General features: G+C 38.0%; 1 protein-coding gene across 4 annotated transcripts; it reads left to right on the top strand.

Annotated features, from left to right (window-relative positions):
• The first annotated feature begins 5,302 nt into the window (after positions 1–5,302).
• Positions 5,303–23,998, top strand: LOC132690949 (uncharacterized). Of its 4 annotated transcripts, XM_060651967.2 has the most exons (6): positions 5,303–5,382; positions 8,139–8,354; positions 11,652–11,738; positions 18,535–18,661; positions 18,921–19,013; positions 20,741–23,998. In XM_060651967.2, exons 3-6 carry the CDS (start codon positions 11,691–11,693, stop codon positions 23,074–23,076), a joined length of 2,604 nt encoding a protein of 867 aa, XP_060507950.2. In that variant the 5' UTR covers positions 5,303–5,382; positions 8,139–8,354; positions 11,652–11,690; the 3' UTR covers positions 23,077–23,998. The 4 variants fall into 4 exon arrangements, with proteins under 4 accessions (XP_060507950.2, XP_060507951.2, XP_060507949.2 ...); XM_060651968.2 differs by lacking the exon at positions 11,652–11,738 and having other exon boundaries at positions 21,059–23,998; XM_060651966.2 differs by lacking the exon at positions 11,652–11,738.
• The last annotated feature ends 2,489 nt before the right edge of the window (positions 23,999–26,487 follow it).

The following is a 26,487-nucleotide window of genomic DNA, read 5'->3' as shown; positions in this document are numbered from 1 at the left end:
ATCCCCCTATTATTTTATAAGGGGCATATTATTTATATCTTAAAAAAATTTTTTTATGTTTATTTATTTTGGAGAGAGAGAGAGGCAGAGTGTGAGCAGGGGAGGGGCAGAGAGAGAGAGGGAGACACAGAATCCGAAGTAGGTTCCAGGCTCTGAGCTGTCAGCACAGAGCCCGACATGGGGCTTGAACTCACGAACTGCGAGATCATGACCTGAACCAAAGTCAGACACTTAACTGACTGAACCACCCAGGCACACCATATCTTAACCAATTATTCCACAAGATAAGATTGTGACAGAACCAGGAAATGAATGAACATCACCTAGAAATTCCAAATGTGAAGTTAGATGTATTCACTAATGTTACCTGGGATTCACTCTTTTGGAGACTGCATATTTTGATTTGTACAAGTTACAGTTGCATTATTTGAGGGAGCATTTTTGTTTATTTGCTTGTTTATTTGGTTTATGTTTGGAGGGAGAGTACATACTGATGTTGGGCAACAAAGGGATGGACTGTAGTGGGCATTAGTCATGCCTTCTGGCTGCCTGGCACATTTTGCACACCCTATATTCACGGGGTTTGCTACATCATGAGACCCATCTCCTGAAGCTCCTAACCAGAAACTCCCCTCAAGGTAAGGTACCCTTGGCTCAGAGAAGAATGATGTGGAGAATAAAGACATACATAGAACTGATTCTGATGAGTGTCAAAAAGATGCACCAGAGGCCATAGTCCTAACTGCTATATCCCATATCTTTGTTAGCAAAACAAGCTGTGGTACCTGTGCACAGTGGAGGTAGAAGTAGCAGTAGGCAATCTGGGCTACTGCAGAATCTTCCCAACTGATCTTCTTGCTTTTTCCCTTGTCTTCTTCCCCTCAACTCATAAAAAGCAGCAAAAGGGATCCTGTTAAAAAGTTAATTAAATGATGTCACTCCTCTTTTCAAAATCCTCTATGGGTCTCATTCACAGTAAAAACTGATGTTTTTGGGGGTGCCTGGGTAGCTTAGTTGGTTAAGTGTCTGACTTCAGCTCAGGTCATGATCTCATAGTTCATGAGTTCAAACCCCATGTCAGGCTCTGTGCTAACAGGAGCAGCTAATCTGGAGCCTACTTCAGATTTTGTGTCTCCCTCTCTCTCTGCCCTCCCCTGCTTGGATGCTCACTCTCTCTTTCTCTCTCTCTCTCTCTGTCAAAAATAAATAAACATTAGGGGCGCCTGGGTGGCGCAGTCGGTTAAGCGTCCGACTTCAGCCAGGTCACGATCTCGCGGTCCGTGAGTTCGAGCCCCGCGTCAGGCTCTGGGCTGATGGCTCAGAGCCTGGAGCCTGATTCCGATTCTGTGTCTCCCTCTCTCTCTGCCCCTCCCCCGTTCATGCTCTGTCTCTCTCTGTCCCAAAAATAAATAAAAACCGTTGAAAAAAAAATTTAAAAAAAAAAAAATAAATAAATAAACATTAAAAAAAACCCTGATGTTCTTTTAAAAATTTATTTATTTATTTTTAAGACAGAGAGAGACAGAGCACGAGTGGGGATGGGGCAGAGAGAGAGGGAGACACAGAATCTGAAGCAGGCTCCAGGCTCTGAGCACAGAACCTGACGCAGGGTTAGAACTCACAAATTGTGAGATCATGACCTGAGCTGAAGTTGGACGCTTAACCAACTGAGCCACCCAGGTGCCCCCCAAAACTGACATTCTTAGAATGGTCTTCAAGGTCTGCAACCTGGCTCCCTCATCACCTCTTTGACCTCATCTCCTTATCATTTTTATCCTGGCTCACTCTACTCCCACTGCACTGGATTCTTTGATATTCCTAAAAGTCTTTGTATCTGTGGTTCGTTCTTTCTGGACACTCCCTAGACGCTCACATGATTCATATAATATTCATGTTTTATAATATTCATAGTATTGGCTACATAAGTTTCCTCTTCTATGAAATGCCTCTTTGTATCTTTTGCTGTATATGTATTGGGTTTGTTATGCTTTACTTTTTTTTAAGATTTTATTTTTAAGTAATCTCCACACCCAACGGGAGGCTCGAACGCACAACCCCAAGATCAAATGTCGTATGCTCCACCGACTGAGCCAGTCAGGTGCCCCTTGTTACGCTTTACTAAATGATTTGGAGTTGTTCCTGCTACCAGTCTCCTATAGGCTTGTATTCTATCTGTCCCAGTTTATAACTTATCTTTTCATTCTCTTTACTGTCATTTGAGGAACAGAAGTACTGATTTTAAGATAGTCAAATTTATTACTCTCATATTTCTTTTGTGTTCTGTTTAAGAAATCTATTACCATAAGGTCTAAAAAATATTTGCTGATATTTTTTACTAACAGTTTTATTAAAATTATGTTTTGACATTTGAATCATTAATCCTTCTAGGGTTGATTTTTTCATATGGTGCCAAAACCATTTTCTTTATGGTTTTTGGCCTGTCCAGCTTCCCTTCATATGGCAATTTCTTCCTCTATGCTTTTTTTAGAAAGCTTTGTATTTCAGTAAGGCTTTCAAAGTCATTACTCAAAATAACCATAGAATTCTGACTTTCAAATTCTTTCTCTATAGGAATGTCCCCCTTTCTTCCTAATGTTGTTTGTGTGTATCTTCTCTATTTTTTTTTTTTCATCTTTCTTAAAAATGACTTCACTCTTTTACAGACAACTAGCTCATGGTTTTATTATCTCTAGTAGGGTTTTTTTCCTATTTGTTTTATTAACATCTGCTTATCACATTGATTACTCCTTCCCAATTTCTTTGGGAGTATTTTTTTAAAGTTTATTTATTTATTTTAAGGGGGGGGGGGGGGGAGAGCAAGCGTGTGAGCAGGGGAGGGGCAAAGAGGTAGAGAATCCCAAGCAGGCTCCGCACCGTTAGTGTGGAGCCCAGTGGGATCCAATCCCACGAACCACAAGATCATGATCTGAGCCTTCCTTCATCAAGAGTCAGAGGCTTAACTGAATGATCCACCCAGGTGCCCCTCTTTGGGAGTATTTAATAGGACTTTAGTAGAATGTGATGGAATTAAAGCTTAATTAATGTTTTCAGTCCTCCTGGCATCCTAATTTTAGGTTAGATTTTCTTCTGGATATCACTTTGGTCCATCCCTTAGATTTTTCATGTATATAGTACTATCATTTCCCTCTTCATTCTAAATAGTTCGCAACATCCCATATTATGTTGTCCTTAACCCAAGGGTTATTCAGATGTGTGTATTTTAATGTACATGCATTTGGAACATTTTACATATTCTGTTGTCTGTTATTGGTTTCTATCTTCATTTTTATGTAGTCTGAGACACGGCATATGTGATATCAGTTTGGGGGCTTTACAATGTCTTTTATAGCCTACTTTTTGGAGAATTTTTATGATTGTTCCATGTATGTTTGAAAAAATGTAATTTTCTGGTTAAAAATAAAAATAAAACGTAGATACATATCAAACAAATTAGTTATGTTATCCCAATATAGTCTTATACCTACTTTTCTTCTATTTGATCTGTTTCTGAAAGATATGTTAGTTATTGTGATTGTGAGTTCCTCAAAATTTCCCTGTTTTACCAGCTTTTGCTGTATATATTTCAGACCTATATTGTTAGATAAATTTTATTAGTGTTGTATGCTCTTGGTAGCTGCATCTTATTAAAACATGGAACATCTCTGTTAATAGTGTTTGCTTTGAAATTTGTATAATCTAATACTATCAACACACCTGCTTTCTTCTTGATAATATGCCCTTGTAAATGATTCTTAAATTCATTTCCTTTTTAAATTTTTACTGTGAAATTTTCACACAAATACTAAAGAAATGAGAACATTATAATGAGCTTCATGTACCTGTCAGCTGCTTTCATCATTTACCAACATTCTGTTATTTTTGTTTTATCCTTTTACCCTGCTCAATGAAGTTTTTTAAGCTGACATTTTGCTAGTATTTCCACATAAATCACTAAAAGATTAAGTCTTCTTGTAAACATAATCATATTACCAACAAAATTAACAGTAATTCTTGGGCCTCTGGTAAAAATGTGTGTTCACTAATAGACTTCCACAGATTTTTCCTTAAACCAGTTTTGGGAGAAGAAAGACAAGCTGGTGAAAGCACAGTCCAACCCTGTAACTGGCCCAATTTTGAAGCTAAAGCCCAGAGAGGGGCATAAATAGCCTGAAGACACCCAGCATGCCCACATCAGAGCTTATCCCACCGCTGCGACTGCTAAAAGACTTCCAGTAGAACCTCCTACCACTGTCAGATAGAACGTCCTGGCAGAAGCCAGTATTTAGCTGGGTTTTAAAGAATGTTTAGGAATTCGCCAGATGAAAGGAATTGTGTCTCTACAACCTCCCAGTCATAAGCACCCCCGTGGACTTTAGGCTTCATTGACATAATAATGACGTTGTTCTTAGATTTTAATTTACAAATAAACAAAAATAGCAGTTTCCCTTAGGTGCTTTTTGTCACACGTTGACGGTATTAAAAACTATTATTATTTTTATAATTGTCGCTACTAATGGAAATTAATGAGGATTCAAGGCTCCATTTCCCTCCACCAGCCCTTTGGAAAGTGCCGTCTTGCCCTGGCGGCATCCCTCAGGAGAGAACTAGACCACACCGACTAGTACCTTATATCCCCGGAGGGGTTTCTCCCACAAAAGGCTAAACTACCCTGCCTGCAGCTGACTGCCCATTCTGACATCTATGTTGCCGGTGGTTTCGCCCAGAAACGGGGCTCCCACTCTGACCTCTCCACATTCTCCCCGAGGGTGTCTCCAAAATTCAGATTGTACTGTCGCGACTTCCCTCATCCGCCGATTTCTCCCAGGATTCAGCCGTAGCATATAAGACGTTTGTCCTTATAACTTGGTGATTTTTCCTCCCTTGCTCCCCTCATCCCCGGTGGTTTCTTCCAGCAGAAAATTAACTCTCAGCCGAGAGTATCCCGGAAGGCAAATTAGCTTTTCTAAATATGACACAGAGCACCATACACCATAGCCAAGACCTCCCTCCTTCCAGAAGCCTACCTCGACCAGGGCCCCACCCCTGTATTCTACGTCGCAATCCCCGCCTCGCGCTAAGAAAACGCGCGGGAGGCCTGTTCCTCCGCCGTACGGAATGGACACGCCTCAAAGATGGCGGCTCGCGCTCAGAAGCACCATTAGGCGAGGCCATGTTCTCGGCCCGACAGCGTCTCTTACGGAAACTACGCCATGTTGGCTATTGGCATATGCGGCTTCCAAGGTAACTCAGAGCATGCGCGATAGCGACTGTCCGTGAGAGGAGGTGCCGAAGGCCAAACCGGAAGCGGAAGCGGTCCTCGAATGCTTTTTCGCGGATGATGTCTGTAGCTTCTCCGCAGTTTAATTCCGAGAGGTCTCTGAGGTGATTTGGTTGGTCGTGATTAGGGATTCTGGGGGTCCGTGACGGGTGTGTTGTCCGTGGAGTGAATGATGGTGGTTTCTGGGTCTGTGGCATCCGTTGCTGTGAGGGCAATGATAGGAGTCTCTTGGTTCAATGATGGGGATCTTGAGATGAGTGTGGGATTTGTCGGCTCAGTGATGGGAGTCTGTGGTCAGTGACTGATCTGTGGCGTCAGCTATGGGGCTCTGTGAGGGCTGTGATGAGCTCGCTTTCTAAGCATTAGTAAGCTGTGGTGTGTAGCATTTTATTGTTCAAATCTAAGTACTGTTTTTTTCTTCAGTTTTAGTTATTTTTTTCTTTCAGTCATGAGTTATTTAGAAGTGCATTCTCTATCTCAAATAATGTCTCTGGGTAATGCTCGAATTTAAAAATTGCTTTACGGTCTGGTTCATGGTCAGTTTTCATAAATGTCATTTCTATTACATCAAAGCAATGTGTGTCCTCTATTGTGTTTCATATATAGTCTCACAGTTTATCTTGTTTGCTTAACTAATTACAGAGAAAGGTGAACTCGTGGAGGTGATATGTTCACTTGTCCTTTCTGCTGTCAGTTTCTGCTTTGTATATTTGAAACTACTATTAAGATCAGTTGTTTATTTTTAATAATAAATATGACTAATAACTAAAAAGATACAGTAACAATTCAAGCTGTCACCAATAATTTATAAAAGGGGTCATTTTCCCAATTTCCAGCAGTGGATTTTTTAAAATAAGTTTTTACTATTCTGAGGTGAAATTATATCTAATTGCTCTAATGCATTTTCCTATTAGTAAAATGGTATCTTTTTGGTTACTTACCATTTAAATTTCCTTTTCTGTGAATTTTCATATCCTCTGTTCAGTTTTTATTTTTCCGGGCTTTTTTTTTTTTTTTCCCCATATTGATTGCTAGATTTTTTTTTAAATTCAGAGATAATCTATTTTCACATTTTGAAAATATATATATATTTCTTCATTTTTATTTTTATTTACTTACATATCTTTTAAATTTTTATTTATTTTTGAGAAAAAGAGAGAGAGAGCATGAGCAGTGGAGGGGCAGAGAGAACAGGGACAGAGGATCCAAGTCAGGCTTCATGCTGACAGCAGAGAGTCATGCAGGGCTCAAAGTCACCAATCCTGAGATCATGACCCGAGCCAAAGTCAGATGCTCAACCGGCTGAGCTACCCAGGCGCCCCTTCATTTTTATTTTTAAAGTATGTTTTAACATGTAATTAGGAAATGCCATCTAACCAGAAATATCTGTCTTTTTTCTTTTACAGCATCTGGGTTTTCTCACATGTGTACTAAAAATTCCTCCCACCCCACCACAATGTTGATACAAACATATACTACTAAAATTTATTTCATTTTTTTAAATACAAATACTTAAAATGTTTAGTTCTGCTGGAATTCAGTCTAATATATAGTGTGTGATGGCAATCTGGTTTGTTTTTTTCTAGGTGGATGGTCAATTATATCAGTGCACTTATACAATAAATGTTCTGTGCGCACTCAGTTGAATGCCATTTTTATTACATACATAAGTCAGTACTGTCTGAGCTATTGTTTTCTCTGTTTTGATTACATTGTTTTTATATTTAAGTTTTAATATCTAATAGAGAATGGTAATTGCCAATATTTATTGTATGCCTCTTGTGTGCCAGGAAGATGTTGAATACTTTACAAGCATCATCTCATTTAATTTTTATAACCTTTTTTTTTTAATGTTTGTTTATTTATTTTGAGAAAGAAAGAAAGTGAGCAGAGGAGGGGCAGAGAGAGGGAGGGAGAGAGAGAGAGAATCCCAAGCAGGCTCCATGCTGTCAGTGCAGAGCCAGACACGGAGCCGATCTCATGAACCATGAGATCATAACCTGAGCCGAAATCAAGAGTCGGACGCTTAACTGACTGAGCCACCCAGGTGCCCTTAATTTTATAACTCTTGAAATAGGTACTTTCATCCTCATTTTTGAAACTAAAATGGAAGTAACTTGTTCGTATTCTCATAGCTGAAAGTTAGCAGAGCTGCAGTTCAAATCTTAAGGAATATTACTCCGTATCTCATTGACCAGTACTCATCACAGGTTTTGTTAAACTTTACGTTCTCCACAGCAGTGGTTCTCAGAGTGTGGTCCCTGGACCAGCAACATCAACATGACCTGGGGACTACTTCAAAATGCTAATTCTTGGGCCCTGCTATGGTCTGAATGTTTATGTCCCCCCAAAATTTATATGTTGAAATCCAGAAATACCGTATAAGGAGGTGAGATCTTTGGGGACTGATTAGGTCACGAAGGTGGACTACTCATAAATGGGATTAGTGCTCTTGTAAAATAGATCCCACACAGAAGGTGCTGGCTGTGAACCTTTAGTGAGGTCTCTCACTGAAATGTGACCACACTGATGCCCTGATCTTGGACTTTCCAGCCTCCAGAACTGTGATCAATAAATCTCAGGTGTTTATAGGCTGCCCAGTCTGTGGTGTTTCATTATAGCAGTCTGACTGTACTAAGAAAGTTGCTACCCTAGGCCTATTGAATCAGAAACGGAGTGAGATGGAGGGTTTTTACTGTATCTTAACAAGCCCTCGAAGTGTTTTGAATCCACATTAAAGTTTGAGAGCCTCTGCTCTCTGTGTCTAGTTCAGGGAACTTCACCTTGGTGCCTTGGTGTTGGCAGGAAATGTTTATGTGATGAATATTGAGTATGTGACCATGTGGACATTGTCTTCTAGGTTTCTTGTTGTCTCTGGGGAGCCCCTGGGTTAGATCTTTCTCCAGACTCCAGCCTGCCTCCCCCCAGCAGCTCTGCTTGGATATACAGATGTCTACCAGGCTTTAGGTTCCTGAGAGAATAAAGTTTGAGACCTACCATGACGATGTCAGCTAATCAGACCTCTCTCCAAAAATCCCTGATCCTGGTTCCAGAGGAATATGACAGTTCACATGAGGTGAGAAGGAAGAATGTCGGGGGTAAGAATTCATCCTGGGAGTAGATACCTCTGATATGTCACCAGAGCCTCTGGGCAGTGGCAGATGGGCCACAGGAAGCAGCCACACTCTCTTACTACCCTGAAGCAAATCTTGATCTTTCTGCCAAGAATAAGAAACACATGGGTATTGTCTCCACATCTAGAGACCAACTGTATGATAGTGGAGAGGTGAAATGTCAAAAACTGTCTTTTATTCTGTCCTCATGCTATATTGATCTTTTGGCTGAGGATAAACTTACTGATTAGAAATAATTTTTGTGCACGATGTTGAAACTATTTCTCTATTTCTTCTTAAACTGCTTCTCCCCACATAAATATTTCTCTATTCTCTTTCTGAAATTTAGATGTTGGTTCTCTGTTGATCATTTTTATGAGCTACTTCCAAAAACTTACTAATCCTGGCAGATAAAAAATATGAAACTTTGCTATAATATTGATTTTATTCTCTAACCAAGAGCATTAAATTAGAAATAAGAAGTAAAAGACTTTTGCACGGAATTGGGAATAGACTTAATATCACTGAACTATACATTTTAAAATGGTAAATTTTGTTATGTATATTTTACCACAATTTAAAAAAAGTAAAAGGCTAGCAAAAGAAACCCCTATATGTGAAAACTTTGAACATTTTTTTTCTACATAAATATTCTTTAAAGGGAAAACCATAAAGTGTCTTAGAAAATTCTTTGAGTTGAATTTCAGTTAAATAAAGAACTACATTTTAAAGTTGGTGGTGAAGCTAAACTACAGAGGAGCAAATCATAGATTTAAATGCCTTTTTAAGGAATCCTTGAAGTTTAGGGGGGAAAAGACGTAAGATATGAGTAATGCTTAAAACTGAAGAAGTTAAAAAAAGAACTCAATAAATATAAAGTAACAATAAGGAGTAAAAAACAGTTAAGGGAAGAAATTAGTCACATGGAGAACAAAACTAATTGATGAAGATGTCTGATAGAAGCATAAGTGGCTTCTACACGCTGATAATCAAGAACAGAGAGTAAAGATACACTTAAAGAGTGTAACAAAACATCGGAGACAGTTACTGCTTCATCAAAGATTAAAACCATTGTAAAAAAAAAAAAAAGATGAAAACAATTGTGAATGAAAATTATATAAAATCGTATAAACCACAGGAATATAGCTTTACAAAAACTAAATGTCAAAATTGGTGGATACAAATGGTTCAGAAGCCTTTCAAGAAATTAAAATGTTTATTGAACACACAGTTAAAAGTGGTGGTAAACTTCATGGGGATTTACATTTGACCCGTATGCCAAAGTTTGGGTAAAGATGGTATCTAAAAATATTTCCAGCCTTGTTTGTGGTATTTGTTTTATTTTGTTTACTACCTTAAACTTGATGCCCAAACTAATCAAGGACAGTAAAAAACAACAACTGGAAATTATGAACATAGATTCAGAAGTCAGATGTATTAATTAACTGAATTCAAGAATACATGAAAACAGTAGCCAAATAGGGCTTATCATAGGGACACATGTGAAGCCGACACTACTTTCTCATTTAGTAGTCAACTCCAAATCAAAGAAGTTAAGATAGTAAAATATTTAAAACAACAATAATAACAATACTGTATATCAAAGTATATAGCAAAACAGCATTGAGAGATAATTTAGAAAAATAATTTGTGTCACGCAAATAAATGTAAAAATCTAGATGAAATGGATGATTTTCTAGAAACATAGTAAATTTCTCACCAAATCTTTAATTACTGTTTTCCACATTTTCACTTTTAGATATTAAGATTTTTATTTAAGTAATTCTATTTTTTTATTTTTTATTTTTTAAAATTTACATCCAAATTAGTTAGCATATAGTGCAACAATGATTTCAGGAGTAGATTCCTTAATGCCCCTTACCCAGTTAACCCATCCCCCCTCCCACAACCTCTCCAGCAACCCTCAGTTTGTTCTCCATGAGTCTCTTCTGTTTTGTCCCCCTCCCTGTTTTTATGTTATTTTAGTTTCCCTAAGTAATTCTATTTTTAATAAAATTAGGATTGCAGCTTTGGAGAGATTTATTTGCACTGATTTTATTCTGCTTCTTGGAATGTTAAGTTTTGTGTAAAGTGTGTACGTGTGTGTGGGCAGATTTTATGTTCAATATTTCTGAATGTTACATAGGCACCTGAAAAGACTGTCTCAGGATACAGAATTTGCTGTCTTATCAATAAGCTATCTTATGTAGTTATGAAGTTTTACAAATGTGGTTTATTTATTTTTTCCTTTATCTGTTGATACTAACAGATCTGAGAGATACTAAGTATCTGTTGATACTAACAGTATCTGAGAGATACTAAGTTTCCCACCATGAATATATTTGTCTATATTTATCTGTAGTTTCTGTGAATGAATTTGGATGCTATGAAATTTGTGTAGTGATAGTAATGACATCTGAAATTAATTTTGGATTATGTTCTTGTTATGTTTAATATTTTTTCCCTAGAATTCAGCCCTATATGTTTGGAGGCTCGTTTCCTTCCTGTTGGCATTTTGAGATACAACTTTTGCTCATCCTTTTTCTGTCCTCGGAGTCCTTGTGAACTTTTTTTGTATAGCATTTAGAAAAGATATATTTTATGTACACTTTTGATAAAGATAGTTCTTTTATAGATCTTTCACCTTAGACCTTGTATTCTTGCTTTTGTTTCTTTGTCCCTTTCAGTAATTTGGAAGGTTTGGTTTCTTTTTTGTATGGTTGGCCCTTTTAGTGTGATCTTTATCACATTAACGTCTTGAACTAAATCTTTTCTCTTGTTTTAGACAATATCTATTAAATTTATACTGTGAAAAATGATAAAAGTTCTATGTTTCCACTTCAAGGATTCTTCTGTTTATTAGATGTTTTTATTAAATTCTATTTTTTTCTATTTTCCTCTAAAAGTTTCACGTTGCTCAGTTGTCTTAATCTTATCCTTGTCGCTTTTTGTGTTTTCACGTGGTGTTTTATTGCTTTCAGAGAGACCTCCATTTTTGTGTTGCTTTTCTTTTTCACTTCTTTACAGAGTGCTGCCAATTTATTTTTCAAAAACTTGAATAACCATTTGCTGTAGCCTGTTTTTCCATTATTTCTTCCTTGGACTCTGAGATTCCTATTTATTTTAGGTAGTTTTTTGTTTGTTTTAGTGAATTCCTTGAAATCATGGTGAATGTGTTTTCTTCTGTCATGTGACAATTTATTTCTAGCATGTTCCTTTTAATTTCTTCTTTTTTTTTCTCTCATTCTTTTTACTTATAGTATCTTTGTACATCAGGAGATGTTTATTATTATCTTTGAATGAGGAGATTTTTTCCTGGACAAACTGTTTATAAGAAGCTCATTTTGGTAAGGAGTCAAAGCTACTAATATAACATCTTCTTTATTCGCCATTAATTCTGATGATATTGGGTTTGGGGGCTGGGGTTTTGGTGTATGTAGGGTATGACTATGCCAGTGTGTGAAAGAGAAAAATCAGAGCACATGTATTTTTGCAAGTATATAGGGAACATTTTCAAAGAAATGACAGTGTTTTAAGCCCCATAATCAACACATCATAAAGAAGCAGACTATAATCTCTGAACACAATTAAATGAAGAAATAAAAAAGATAGCTTTCAAATAACATAATTTTAGTCATTAAAAGCCACAGGTATCTAAGATATACTTCCCAAAGAGAGAGATATACTTCTGTATTCCCTTGTCCTTCCTCTATGCTCATTCCCTCCCCTGAATTCAGTGGCCTGCTGTGTACATACAACTCCTGAATCTTTATCTCCATACTATCTCTCTATTCAACTACTTAGTATATACCCTTGTATATGTCTTATCACCTAAATTTCAATACATACAAAATTTAAATCATTATTTCTTGTTCCCCCAGCCTCCTCCTCTAATCCTTAAATCCATCAGTGACACCAAAATCTACAGTTGGACTGAACTAATAACTGATATTGGACTGAACTAATAACTAATATTTATTTGAGTCCCTTTTTCTCACCTTCACAGCTGGTGTCAGTTTTATCTTCTTAATATCAATTCCTTCTATAGCCTTACTACTCCAGTCTTAAGTTTAGTTAAGTAAGAAATTCATATTCTCTCACATGAATTGTGCAGTGGGTCTCATGACTGATTTTCCACTTTTGTCTATTCCAAATGTTCTGTTTTAAGAATACACTTTCTTCAATATATTTTTTTAAACTTTTTATTTATTTTGAAACAATTATAGATCCTAAAAGGGCATTGCAAAACATAGTACAGTGGTGGTGCACGATTCTTTTTTTTTCATTACTGGTTGTAATTTGGTAATATTTTTTGAGGATGTTTGCATGTAAGGTCATGAAAGATAGTGATCTGTAGTTTTTTTTTTTGTACTATCTTTGTCTAATTTTGATATCAAGGTAATGCTGGCCCCACAAAATTATTTGGAAAGTGTTCTCTTTTGTTTTCTGGATAAGACTGTAAAAATAAGGCTAACTCTTCTTTAAATATTTAGTTGAATTCTCTAATAAAGCATTCTGGGCCTGGAGATTTCTTTTTTTCAGGAGCTTTTAAATTAAGACTTTAATTTCATGATTATAGGATCATCTTTTCTGTTCCATAATAGTTGCGTTTTGTTAGTTTGTGGTTTTTGAAGAAGTAATATATTTCTTCTAAGTTTTTGGATCTATTAGCATAGAATTTTTATATTCTCTGTATTTCCTTTTAAATGGCAGCTGCATCTATAATATTTCTTTTCCTTTTTTTAAGTATTTATTTATTTTCAGACAGAGCATGCGCATGTGCACAAGTGGGGGAGGGGTAGAGAGAGAGGGAGAGAGAATCCCAACCAGACTCCTAGCTGACAGCATGGAGCCCAACTTGGGGCTTGATCTCACAAACCACGAGATCATGACCTCAGCCAAAATCAAGAGTCAGATCTTTAACCGACTGAGCCACCCAGGTGCCTCAGTATTTCTTATTTCGCTACTGACATTGGTGATTTGTATCTTGTTTTTATCTTTGCCAGTCTAATAGCTCAGTCAACAGAGCTTATCAATTTTATTGATTTTTTTCAAATAACTGCATTGTATTTTATTGATTTTTCTTGTGTTTTTTAAAATTTTTGTTTTTAATTTCATTGATACCTGCTGTTTATTATTTTCTTTCTTCTCCTTGCTTTGAGTCTATTTTGCTCTTCTTTTTCTAGTTTCTTGATTTAACAATTTTCCCCTTTCCTTTTTTCTTAATTGATACATACTTGACATAAAATATTATAGTAGTTTCAGGTATATAACATAATATGTTTCTATATGTTGTGAAATCATCACCACAATAAGTCTAGTTAACATTCATTACTGTACATAGTTACAATTTTTTGTGTGATGAAAATTTTTTAAGATTTACTCTTAGCAACATTCAGTATACATTACAGTATTACTAACTGTAGTCACCATGCTGTAACATTATAGCCCCATGATATATTTATCTTATAACTGAAAGTTTACCTTTTGACTGCCTTCACCCATTTTGCCCACTACCCATTCCCCACCTCTGGTAACTACCAGTCTGTTCTGTGTATATGTGACTTTAGGTTTTTTTTATTTTGAGATTCACATATAAATGAGATCATATGGTAATTGTTCTTCTTTCTGACTTATTTCTCTTAGCATAATATCCTCAAGGTCCATCCATGCTGTTGCAAATGGCAAGACTCCTTTTTTATGGCCAAATGGTATTCCATTGTATATATATACCACATTTTCTTTATCCATTCATCCACTGGTGGACACTTAGGTTGCTTCCATGTCTTGGCTGTTATAAATAACGCTATAGTAAACATGGAGGGATGCATATATCTTTTTGAGTTTGTTTTCATTTCCTTTGGATAAATATCCAGACATGAAATTGCTGGATCATATGGTAGTTCTAGTTTTAAGTTTTTGAGGAACCTCCATACTATTTTCTGTAGTGGTTGCACCAATTTGCATTTTAAAAAAAAATTTTTTTTTTTAAACATTTTTTTTTCAACGTTTTTTATTTATTTTTGAGACAGAGAGAAACAGAGCATGAACGGGGGAGGGGCAGAGAGAGAGGGAGACACAGAACCAGAAGCAGGCTCCAGGCTCTGAGCCATCAGCCCAGAGCCCGACACGGGGCTCGAACTCACGGAATGTGAGATCGTGACCTGAGCTGAAGTCGGACGCCCAACTGACTGAGCCACCCGGGCACCCCTGCACCAATTTGCATTTTTACCTATAGTGCACAAGGGTTCCCTTTTCTCCACATCTTCATCTGTACTTGTTAATTCTTATTTTTTGTTTTGTTTTGTTTTTTGATAATAGTCGTTCTAACAGGTGTAAGGTATCTCATTATGGTTTTAATATACATTTCCCTGATGATTAGTGATGTTGAGCACCTTTTGGCCTTCTATATGTCTTTGGAAAAATATCTATTCAGATCCTCTGCCCATTTTCTAAATTGTTTCCCCTTTTCTAATGTAAACATTTAGTGCTATGAATTTCCCTTTCAGCATTGCTCTATCTGCATCCCACAGATTTTGATATATTTTCACTTTCTTTCAGTTCTGTGTATTTTCTAAATTTCTTTTGAGAATTCCTCTGTGATTTATAGGTTATTTAGAAATGTGTTACTTCATTTCCAAATATTTTGTGGCTTTCCGGATAGCTTTTGTTACTACTTTGTAATATAATTCCTTTGCAGATTTTTCTGTTGTCTTTGTTACCGATTTTTGGTTTGGTTCCATTATGATCAGAGATGCTATGTGTTATTTTAATTCTTTTAAATTTGTTAAAGTTTGTTTCACAGCCTAGGTTATGGTCTGTCTTGGTCACTCTTCTGTAGGTGTTTGAAAAGAATGTGTACTCCACTGTTGTTAGTTGGAATATTCTGTAAATTTCAGTTAGATCCAATTGTTTGTTTCTTCTATATCATTGATTATTTCCTGTCTACTGTTTCTATAAATTGCTAAGTGTGGGTATTCAGGTCTATATAATTCTTTTTTAATGTTTTTTTTTTTTTTATTTATTTTTGAGACAGAGCATGAGCAGGGGAGGGTCAGAGAGAGAGGGAGACGCAGAATCGGAAGCAGGCTCCAGGCTCTGAGCTGTCACCACAGAGCCCGACGTGGGGCTTGAACCCACGAACTGTGAGATCATGACCTGAACTGAAGTCGGACGCCCAACTGACTGAGCCACCCAGGCACCCCTATAATTCTTTTTTAAAATGTTCATGACTTTAGGTAGAAATAGCCATTCCTTCAATTATGCATTTACAGATGAAATTTTTTAAATATGGAGGATCATGTTTTTAAAAAACATTTTATTATGAAAAAAGTAAACATATACAAAAGTCAAGAGAATAGTATCAGGAGCCCTTGTATTTCTCGTGCCTACCACCTAGCTTTATTAGTCATCAATATTCTGCCATTTAAATTCCATCTAAAACCACCCCCCCCCCCCCACTCCCTCAGCTGCTGGATTATTTTAAAGCAAATCCCAAACACCATATCTTATCTGTAAATAATTTGACATGCATTTTTAAGAGATGAGAATTCTTTTTTTCTTTCTTTTTGTTTAACATAACCACTAAGCCTTTATCACATCTAAAACAACAGTAATTCCTAGATATCATCTAATACCTGGTTATTGTTTGAGGTTTTTAAAACCCATCATAGGGGCGCCTGGGTGGCTCAGTCGCTTAAGCGTCCAACTTCAGCTCAGGTCATGATCTCACGGTCCGTGAGTTTGAGCCCTGCGTCGGGCTCTGTGCTGACAGCTCAGAGCCTGGAGCCTGCTTCAGATTCTGTGTCTCCCTCTCTCTCTGACCCTCCCCCATTCATGCTCTGTCTCTCTCTGTCTCAAAAATAAATAAACATTAAAAAAATTTTTTTTTAAAATAAAATAAAACCCATCATAAATATCTTATTAATGTTGGTTTGTTTGTTTTTTTAATTTTTTTTAATGTTTATTTATTTTTGAGACAGAGAAAGACAGAGCATGAATGGGGGAGGGTCAGAGAGAGAGGGAGACACAGAATCTGAAACAGGCTCTGGACTCTGAGCTGTCAGCACAGAGCCTGACGTGGGGCTCGAACTCACGGACCGTGAGATCATGACCTGAGCCGAAGTCGGATGCTTAACCAACTGAGCCACCCAGGTGCCCCAATGTTGGTTTGTTTTAATGAAGGGCCAAACAAGGTCCTCAAGTTGCATTTGGTTAGTATGACTCTGAAGTTTCTTTTAATAAAGAAAAGCTTCCCTCCTATTATTTTTTCTATTGTAATTTATTTATTTATTAAAGTTTATGTATTTTGAGAGAGAGAGAGAGAGAGAATCCCAAGCAGGCTTTGTACTGTCAGCGCACAGCCTGATGCAGAGTTCAAGCCCACGAGCTGCAAGATCATGACCTGAGCCAAAATCAAGAGTTGGGCACTTAACTGACTGAGCCACCCAGGCGCCCTTATAATTTATTTTTTGAAGAAAGGGGTCATTTTCTGCCTTCTGGATTAGCTTACGTTTCAGTCTTAATATTGTTCAATATGTTTCTCTCACTTTCACTTTACCTGTGAATGATTTGTTAGATTTAGAGGCTGAATGAGATTCAGGTTGGATTTTTCTTTTTCTTTGTTAAGAATACTTAATAGATGGTATAATGAAATCAATTACTATATAATGTCAGGAAGCACATATTTGGTTATCTCTCTTTTTGTGATGTTAAAATTGATTGTTGAATGTAGATGTTATTAGCTGGTCTATCATTGTAAACATCTCTTCAGTCTTTCACCTGAAACAGTTAAGCAATTGTTTACTGAATTAGTGAATACTGAATAAATTAATGATTACTGAATAAATTCATTATTTCATTAGGAATTACAAAATTATGATATTCTAATTCTACCCTAACAACTTCATTTATTTGCTAGAATTGTTATGTAAGAAACTTCCTTCATCATTTATTTGGTTATCCTGCAATAGGGAGCTTCTATGGAAAAAAAATCACATAAATCTGATTACCTTAATCACCTTTACTAAAAGTAAAAAAAATCCCTGTTTTATGATCAAACTGTTTTTTCCATAACCACCTTCCTGACATGTCATGCAGACTTCTCTCCATTATATATATATATTATTGGTGTTCCCCAAACTCATCATGTATTTTCCTGTCTCCTCACCTTTGCTTCTGTCTTCTCTGGGAAGTGACCTCCTTTACCCCCCATTCTGTATTACACTTATCATATTTCAACTTAAATTCAACTAATACAAACTCACTGCCTCAGTGTGTTTGGGTCCTCAGTGTGTTGTTCCATTTGAGAGATTTACTTTTTGACACTTAAGTGAACTTGTGTCTATTTTTTCACTTCTTTTAAATCTTAGGTCTTTGAAGTTGCTAGAAGATTAGAAACATAAATAATCCATTTCTTTGTTCTCAGGACTAGCATAATGGCTGGTCCTAAATTGCTCAGAAACTGTATCATAGGTCATTCATCCACTTGCTAGAAGACTAAGAGAGAGCCTATTTCATTCTTCAGTTTTGAAAAATAAGTAATTGACTGACTGTAGTATAGAATAAATGGCAGAAATTCTTTCTTAGATTTCTTTCTCCCACACAATGATTGTGTAAAACTAGATATTTTAATATGCACCCTGAATGAAATACCATTTTTTAAAAGTTTCTGTACTACACAGGTGTAGGCATTTATCAGAACTTCAAATGGTACATTGTGGATTTGTACATTTCATTGTGTGAAAATTTTACCTTAAAAAAGGTAAACAAACATTATACTCTAGTTAAATGATTTACATTCTGACGTATTTAGGATGAAGTGTACTGGCATCTACACTTTACTCTGAACTGCATAAAAATGAGATGGATTGATGATAAAAGGATGGATAAATGTATGATAAAACAAATAGAGCAAAATGTTAATGATAGATTCTAAGTGGTTGGGAAACAGGTTTTCACTCTACAAATTCTTTTAAATTTTCTGTATGTTCAAAATTTTCCATAATAAAATGTTAGGGAAATGGGAGGTGAGTTTTTAGAAAGAGGAAATAAATTAATAACAACAAAACCCACATTCCATATTCCTAGTCTCCATCCCCCAAAGCTAACTATTCATATTGAACAGGAAATGTTCCCTTACAGGGATCGGTGTCCTTCAGGGATGTGGCTGTAGATTTCAGCAGAGAGGAGTGGCAGCATCTAGACCTTGCTCAGAGAAACTTGTACCGGGATGTGATGTTGGAGACCTACAGTCACCTGCTTTCAGTAGGTAAGCACAGTTACTCAGATCCACAGTGAGAGTATTTCTGTTCTCAGTTGCTGAATGCTGTGAGATATCTGAAGTATGTAATGTTTTTGACTTTGATTTGTCTAGGGTTCTTTATCCCCTTGGGCATTCTGAACATTACTCTGTTCCAAGAAATAAATGGTTACATTCCTGAAGAACAAAACTTCATTGAACAAGACTATTGATTACATTTTGAAACACAATTAGCTGGATCCAGTCTTTTATCATTTCTCATAAACAGGGTATGAAGTCCCCCAACCAGAAGTTTTCATGTTGGAGCAAGGAAAGGAGCCCTGGGCATTGCAGGGTGAGAGCCCACATCAGAGCTGTTCAGGTGAGTGTGCATGACCAGAGGTGGGAGAAAGGGGAGCTCTCAGCTGTCTTGAAAAAGACTGGCATCTTTAAAATGCTATTAAGATGACTCTTTTGGAAGGTTCTAATTTTTTTGTTCTAATTTACTGCTTGAGGACCCTTGACATTGGCCTCTCAAATAACTAAATGCTTTCATCATTTCTAACCATGTTCTTTGGCTTTTTGGAGTCTGGATCACATGCTAATCTGCCTCATTAAGGATTTTTTTTTTTTCTTTCTGTCTTCCCCATTGTCTATGATTCTTTATGCATTCAGCCATTCATGGATCTGCTTTCTTTCAAACTTACTATATGTCACACTCCCATTCTCATAGTCCTCTATCATTTCTTTTTTTCTACTATGAGATGCTTCAGAATATTATGTCCATCCAGGCTCTCTTCCTATTTTCTCCATAGGCACTGACATAAGATTTCTTACTTCCTTGTTCCCCATGTCTTTCACCCAACTGATGACTTGGGGGTAATTGTCACTTAACCTTTAGAAGTACTTTTCTGCTATTTCCTTCCAATATTGGTTGACGTTACACTAACTGGGGTCTCTCTGCCTCATTGCCTGATTTTTGTAATTGCTTTATTTCTATACTTCACGTGATGAAATTTGAGTTTAATTGTGGTCCTCATTCAGGGCACACTGTCATTATCAGTCTGGGTAAAGATTCTCTATGACTGCAGTTTCACTTTTTATGGTTTTCATTACCCACAGTCAGCCATGGTCTGAAAATATTAAATGGAAAATTCCAGAAATAAACAATTTACAAGCTTTAAATTGTGTGCCTTTCTGAGTAGCCTTGTGAAATCTTATGCCATCCCACTCCATCCTGCCCACGAGTTGAATCATCCCTTTGTCCAGCATATCCATGCTGTATATACTACCTGACCACTAGTCACTTAGTAGCCTTCTCGTTTGTCAGATTGACTGTCATATTGCAGTGCTTCTGTTCAAGTAACCCTTATTTTACTTAACAGCGGCCCCAGAGCAAAAGAGTAGTAATGGTGGCAGTTGTGGTATGCCAAAGAGAAGCCATAAAGTGCTTCCTTTAAGTGAAAAGCTAAAACGTTCTTCACTGAATAAGAAAAAAAATCAGGTTTGGTACCTCTGAGGATTCAGACAGACATCCAGTGAGTGTCTTGGAACATGTCCCGTTCCGATAAGGGAAGGGACTCCTGTATTTTGTTTTTTGATTTATTCCCATTTCTTTCTTTTCCCCACACCCATCTCACTTCTCACTGTAGGCAACTGTTTTATGTGATGGAAACATATTTTTTAATTCGTGCATATTCTTTTAAAATTTAAAGTGACTTGGGGTATGTATTATTATATAAATGTTACTGTGCTATATAGCTTGGGTTTTGCCTTACTTTTTCTACTTCTGTCCATGGTGGATTATGTTCATAAAGTTTATTTCCTCTAACCATTTGATTGTATCCCAGAATGTTCCTATCACCACTGTTACCCGCCTCCTCCTCAAATGAGTCACCCTCACCCTTTTCTCTGTGTTCAACTTGGATGATCCATATGACCCTCCCCTCTAGCCTCTGCTAGCTGCTCTTTCAGCTAAACCATCATTCTCCTCTGTGAAGGAGAGTTTAGATTGCAGACTTCACAGCAGAGAATCCATGAAAAAGCTTCTTTTCTACATTGAGAAGGAAGTTGATGCTACAAGTGATATTTTGTTGTATTTCATTCTAGAAGAATTGTGGCAGATTGATGACCAGACAGAAAGCTATCAGCAAAGAGAAAACAAATCTTTAAGAGATGTTGTTTTCATCAAGAAAATACTGACTACAAAGAAAGATTATGAATATAAGGACATTAGAAAAATAATCCATGTGAGCCAAAACATTCTTTCCCCCAAAAGAGCCCATCAGTGTGATTCATTTGGAAACGCTTTGAAGCATAATTTAGATTTACACAGTCATTATAGAAACAGTGCATCAAAGAACATGAATAAGATTACTGAATATGGTAAAATTTCTTCCTCTACTGACCCTGAGTGTTCTCCAACAGGAGAGAAGTTATGGGACCATAATCAATGTGGAAATATCCTCAGCTATAAACAAGCACCCTCTCAACATCAAAAAATTCATACTGGGGAGAAATCTTACCAATGTGCTGAATTTGGAAAGATCTTCACCCAGAAGTCACAGCTCAGGGTACATATGAAAGTTCATACAGGAGAAAAACTCTATGTGTGCATTGACTGTGGGAAAGCTTTTGTAAAGAGGCCAGAATTCATTATACATCAGAGAACCCATACTAGAGAGAAGCCCTATAAGTGCAGTGAATGTGGAAAAGCTTTTTTCCAAGTATCTTCTCTCTTAAGGCATCAAAGAATTCATACTGGAGAAAAACTTTATGAATGCAGTGAATGTGGAAAAGGCTTCTCTTACAACTCTGATCTCAGTATACACCAGAAAATTCATACTGGAGAGAGACACCATGAATGCAGTGATTGTGGCAAAGCATTTACACAAAAGTCCACGCTCAAGATGCATCAGAAGATTCACACAGGTGAGAGATCTTATATATGTATTGAATGTGGACAGGCCTTCATACAGAAGACACACTTGATTGCACACCGAAGAATCCATACTGGAGAAAAACCATATGAATGCAATAACTGTGGGAAGTCCTTCATTTCTAAGTCACAACTCCAGGTACATCAACGAATTCACACAAGAATGAAACCCTTTATATATACTGAATATGGGAAGATGTTCAACAATAGTTCCAATCTCATTACACATAAGAAAGTTCAAATTAGAGAGAAATCATCCATATGTACTGAATGTGGTAAGGCCTTTACGTACAGGTCAGAACTGATTATACATCAGAGAATTCACACTGGGGAAAAACCTTATGAATGCAGTGATTGTGGAAAAGCCTTTACTCAGAAGTCAGCACTCACAGTGCATCAGAGAATTCATACAGGAGAAAAATCTTACGTATGCATGAAATGTGGACTAGCCTTTATCCAGAAGGCTCACTTGATTGCACATCAAATAATTCATACTGGAGAGAAACCTTATAAATGTGGCCACTGTGGGAAATCCTTTACTTCCAAGTCACAACTCCATGTACATAAACGAATTCACACAGGAGAGAAGCCTTATATGTGCGCTAAATGTGGGAAGGCATTCACCAACAGGTCAAATCTCATTACACATCAGAAAACTCATACAGGGGAGAAGTCCTATATATGTCCTAAATGTGGAAAGGCCTTCACACAAAGGTCAGATTTGATTACACACCAGAGAATTCATACTGGAGAAAAACCTTATGAATGTGGTACCTGTGGAAAAGCCTTTACCCAAAAGTCACACCTCAATATACACCAGAAAATTCATACCGGAGAAAGACAATATGAATGCCATGAATGTGGGAAAGCCTTCAACCAGAAATCAATACTTATTGTGCATCAGAAAATTCATACAGGAGAGAAACCTTATGTATGCGGTGAGTGTGGTAGAGCTTTCATCCGGAAGTCAAACTTCATTACTCATCAGAGAATTCATACTGGAGAGAAACCTTATGAATGCAGTGATTGTGGGAAATCCTTCACGTCCAAATCTCAGCTCCTGGTGCATCAACCAATTCACACAGGAGAAAAACCGTATGTGTGTGCTGTGTGTGGGAAAGCCTTTAGTGGCAGATCAAATCTCAGTAAACACCAAAAAACCCATACAGGAGAAAAGCCCTACATCTGTTCTGAATGTGGGAAGACCTTCAGACAGAAGTCAGAGTTGATTATACATCATAGAATCCACACTGGAGAGAAACCTTATGAATGCAGTGACTGTGGCAAATCTTTCACTAAGAAATCACAACTCCAAGTGCATCAGCGAATTCACACAGGAGAAAAGCCTTATGTATGTGCTGAGTGTGGGAAGGCTTTCACAGACAGGTCAAATTTGAATAAACATCAGACAACACACACTGGAGACAAACCCTATAAGTGTGTAGTCTGCGGGAAAGGCTTCGTCCAGAAATCTGTGCTCAATGTCCATCAGAGTATTCACACTTGAGAAGAACAGTGTGAGAAAACCTCAGTGAGATCAGGTCTGATTGTATATCATTAAATTTGTTAGCAGAAAAATATGCATATTATAAGTAGAAATACCCCATCAAAGTGTCTCACATTATTGTAAAGAATAGGGCCCTGAATGAAGGGGGCCCTTCCCACATTACCACCACCTTCATTAAACCTTGAAGCGTTCATACTAGGAAAATTGATAGAAGGCTTCTCATAAAAATATGATGGGACGTTGTTACCAGATTCTGCATAGGAGAGGTTATATTAAGTCATGTTAATGATAATCCTGTTTACTGTGGAATAGGTAGATTACCAACAGGTTGAATGGTACAACAACATAATGTATATGATAGTGACAGATCCTGAGTTCTGTGAGATGTTTGCTGCAGAACACATTATCTAACACCGTTTGGGGTGTTTTCTCATTCTTCTGCTGAATCTAACATGGTTGTGTGTGTCTGGTCCCCCATTGAGTATTTCCATCAAGAAAGAGATAACTCAGTAAAAAAGTTCTTTATGTATGCAGACACAAACCTCTGAGTGTATGTTGACCCATTATCCTCTAGCGTCATGACTTGTAACCCCACCCCTTATCATCTCTACCACTAAAGTGTATTTGACCCTCATTAGTTCCTAGAATATTGTCTTCTGACACCCACATAATTGCATTAGTGCTAAATACTAATGTCTGCTGACTGCCATTATCTCATTTAGCTCCCAACATAGTGTTTTGTGAACCTCCACTACCCTCAGGAAAGCTTCTGAAAAGAATTTTCAGGTCATTTTGGTCAACTTTTCATCTCCATCTCCCTTTTGCTGTCATAGTTCTTCCAGCTTATTTGTCTGCCTTAATGCCCTGACATTTATAATAATAACAAATTAGAAACTCATATTAAAACACACCTCAACATTTGTTCAAGTCTTCTCTGTGTCCCATCTTTATGCCATGGACTCCACAAGCACCTTCTCTCCGTGTGCCTCAAACACATCAGTTCAGGTCCTGCCTCAGGGCCTTTGCATCTACAGCACTCATATCTGTGTGGTTAGCTCCTTCATGTCTTCTAATGGCACCTCTTCACAGAGGCTTTCCCTGTGCTTTCCTGCCTGGTTTAAAATTTTGACCCTCTCCCCTCTATCCTTTATCCTTCTCCATAGCACTTATTGCCACAATGCCCTGTATATTTTACTTGTCTGTGGCTCCTATGTTAGAATGTTCTGTTTTGTTCACCACTTTGAACCTTGACCCGTGCCTGACAACAACAGGCATTCCATGAATGCACACTGTGAAGTGTTGACCCTGCTCATCACAACTTTCCTTTAATCTTTTCTGTATTGCAGCATACGATGCTGCAATGGGGAGAACCAACTTGCCTAAAACACCAGGCTTTTTCAGCTTGTTTTTACCTGGCCTCTGCCTCCTTTCCCCAAAGCTGAAACATTATTATAAACCTTTTGCCTGATGCCAGCCAATTTAAAGAAGGGAAAACTGAGACAGGAAATCCCGCGTAGATGCTTGGTGTTCAGGATTTCCTACCATGATTGTGAAATTCGCAGCTCCAAATACCCCACCCCAGACCCTCACCTATAGACCCACTCCTCATGTCCCGACAGGCCCACAGCTAATAGTATGAAGGGGCTGAGAGCAGGGCAGACCTTCCTGGGAAGTTAGGTGTCTGACCCAAGACTGGCAGCAGTGGTCTCTCAAATGCAGGCAGAGGGTCTGACTGAACACTCAGCTGTTGGGCAGCCAAATTGGAAAGAGCAGAATGTTTCCTCTAGGTCAGTCCACTGGTAACAACTGGGAGTGGCAAGTAATAGGGTTGTGCAAGGTGCTGTTGCCTTTGTGAACAACAGCATTGTGGTTGGGGATGGGGACAGAACCTTGTCAGGGGGCAAGGCTGGGAATACTCCTGAACCCTCTCACCCAAATTTGGTAGTGCCATTACTCCACCTTGGATCGATGTCTGATCCATCACTAACTCCCTTCATCTCACCCTTTGACAGTATCTGATGATCCACCATACTCTTATTCCTATCTTAGAACAATGTATGGTAGGTGATCCACTGTTAACCCCCTTTATCTCATTCAGTACTGTATCTGGGGCTTCACTAAATGTCTTGCAACCCACCATTATGCCTCAATTTATGACAGTGTTTGCTGACCCCCTCAAGAGAGTGTCTGAAGGACACCCCCCCCCACTTCTTACCCCACTGCAGCACAGTATTTGCACACCCATTATCCCTCTTTCACTCAGTACTACGTTTATCACCCCTCCTTAATTCCAGGAAATACTGTCCTGGAGATGTCATTACCTCCTCCACAACTAACCTCCAGCATGATGTCTGTCACTTCACTTGTGACAAAGCCTAGTAATCTCCATATTCCCCATTTATTCCCACTTTTCACATAAGTAGTAACTGATGACCACTTCCTACAATCTTCAGAATAGGAAGCTGTGATATACCCCACCTAATCCAACTATTAATAATATCTTCTGATACTTTTACTACACTTCTAGTAGGATGCTTTGTGATCCCCCTTCATTACTTGTCCATTGCAACAATGGTGACTAATGATCTCCCATTTCCCCATCTAGCAGTGTTTGTAACTGTCCCCAACCCAGCATGTGGTGATGCCCTCAATACCTTCTCTGAACACTGGTGTCGTTAACCTGCTTCCCTCCACACAAGTAAGGGCAATGACTGATAATGCACCATAAACTCCACATTATCCATCTGCGTTTTGGAGCCTCCACTATCCCCCTCTATAGTACCTACATTAATAACCAGCAAAAAGTCTGCTGATGTCCATTACCTATTAAGAGTGTCTGTGAACCTTCCATTAAACCTTCCATTAAATACTGGTAGTTTGCTTTTCCCCATTGGTCTCCACTAACATAATGCTGGTTCCCCATTGCCCATATTGCTTCATGAGGCCCCTGTGTGGCTACTGCCAAGTTCTCCAGCATCGCTTCTCCACATCCCCACTGTTTACATGGACAAGAAACCTGGAAGAGAGAGAAGGGATGAGGATGAGGTCCTAGCCTCATAGGCCCCTCTGGGGAATTAGTGACCCAGAGTGGGCTGGGGAGGATCTGAGGGGCCCAGGAGACCACCAGCTGGGATTCCCATGATGCAACCAGAATAGAGAAGGCTGTGGATGTGGATTCAAATCCTGGTGCCGACACTGATCTGCTGAGGATTCTGGGCCAGTCCAGCAAACCTTCCCCCTGAGCCTCAATTGCCTCACCTGTAAAATGGAATTACTGAGAATGAAGTGACTTAATCAGGGCTGAATAAGGGAGCAGGGCTAGTGGTTACCAATTAGGGTATCCTGTTGTTGTTAATATCATTACTATTTATAAATGGACACAGCATCTGACCAACATCTGCATGACTGTGC

This window comes from Panthera onca, chromosome E2, assembly GCF_046562875.1.
Source record: "Panthera onca isolate mPanOnc1 chromosome E2, mPanOnc1 haplotype 2, whole genome shotgun sequence".
Taxonomy (NCBI): domain Eukaryota; kingdom Metazoa; phylum Chordata; class Mammalia; order Carnivora; family Felidae; genus Panthera; species Panthera onca.
Note: the sequence above shows the minus strand (reverse complement) of the source record. Positions and strands in the feature narration are given on the sequence as shown.

What these genes read in the sequence shown, in the direction of transcription:
- LOC132690949 (XM_060651966.2), top strand. Translation starts at nt 8,277, where the DNA reads ATGACGATGTCAGCTAATCAGACCTCTCTCCAAAAATCCCTGATCCTG. An exon ending in AATATGACAGTTCACATGAG is followed by an intron (nt 8,355 to 18,534) that starts GTGAGAAGGAAG and finishes GTTCCCTTACAG; the next exon opens with GGATCGGTGTCCTTCAGGGA. An exon ending in CCCACATCAGAGCTGTTCAG is followed by an intron (nt 19,014 to 20,740) that starts GTGAGTGTGCAT and finishes ATTTCATTCTAG; the next exon opens with AAGAATTGTGGCAGATTGAT.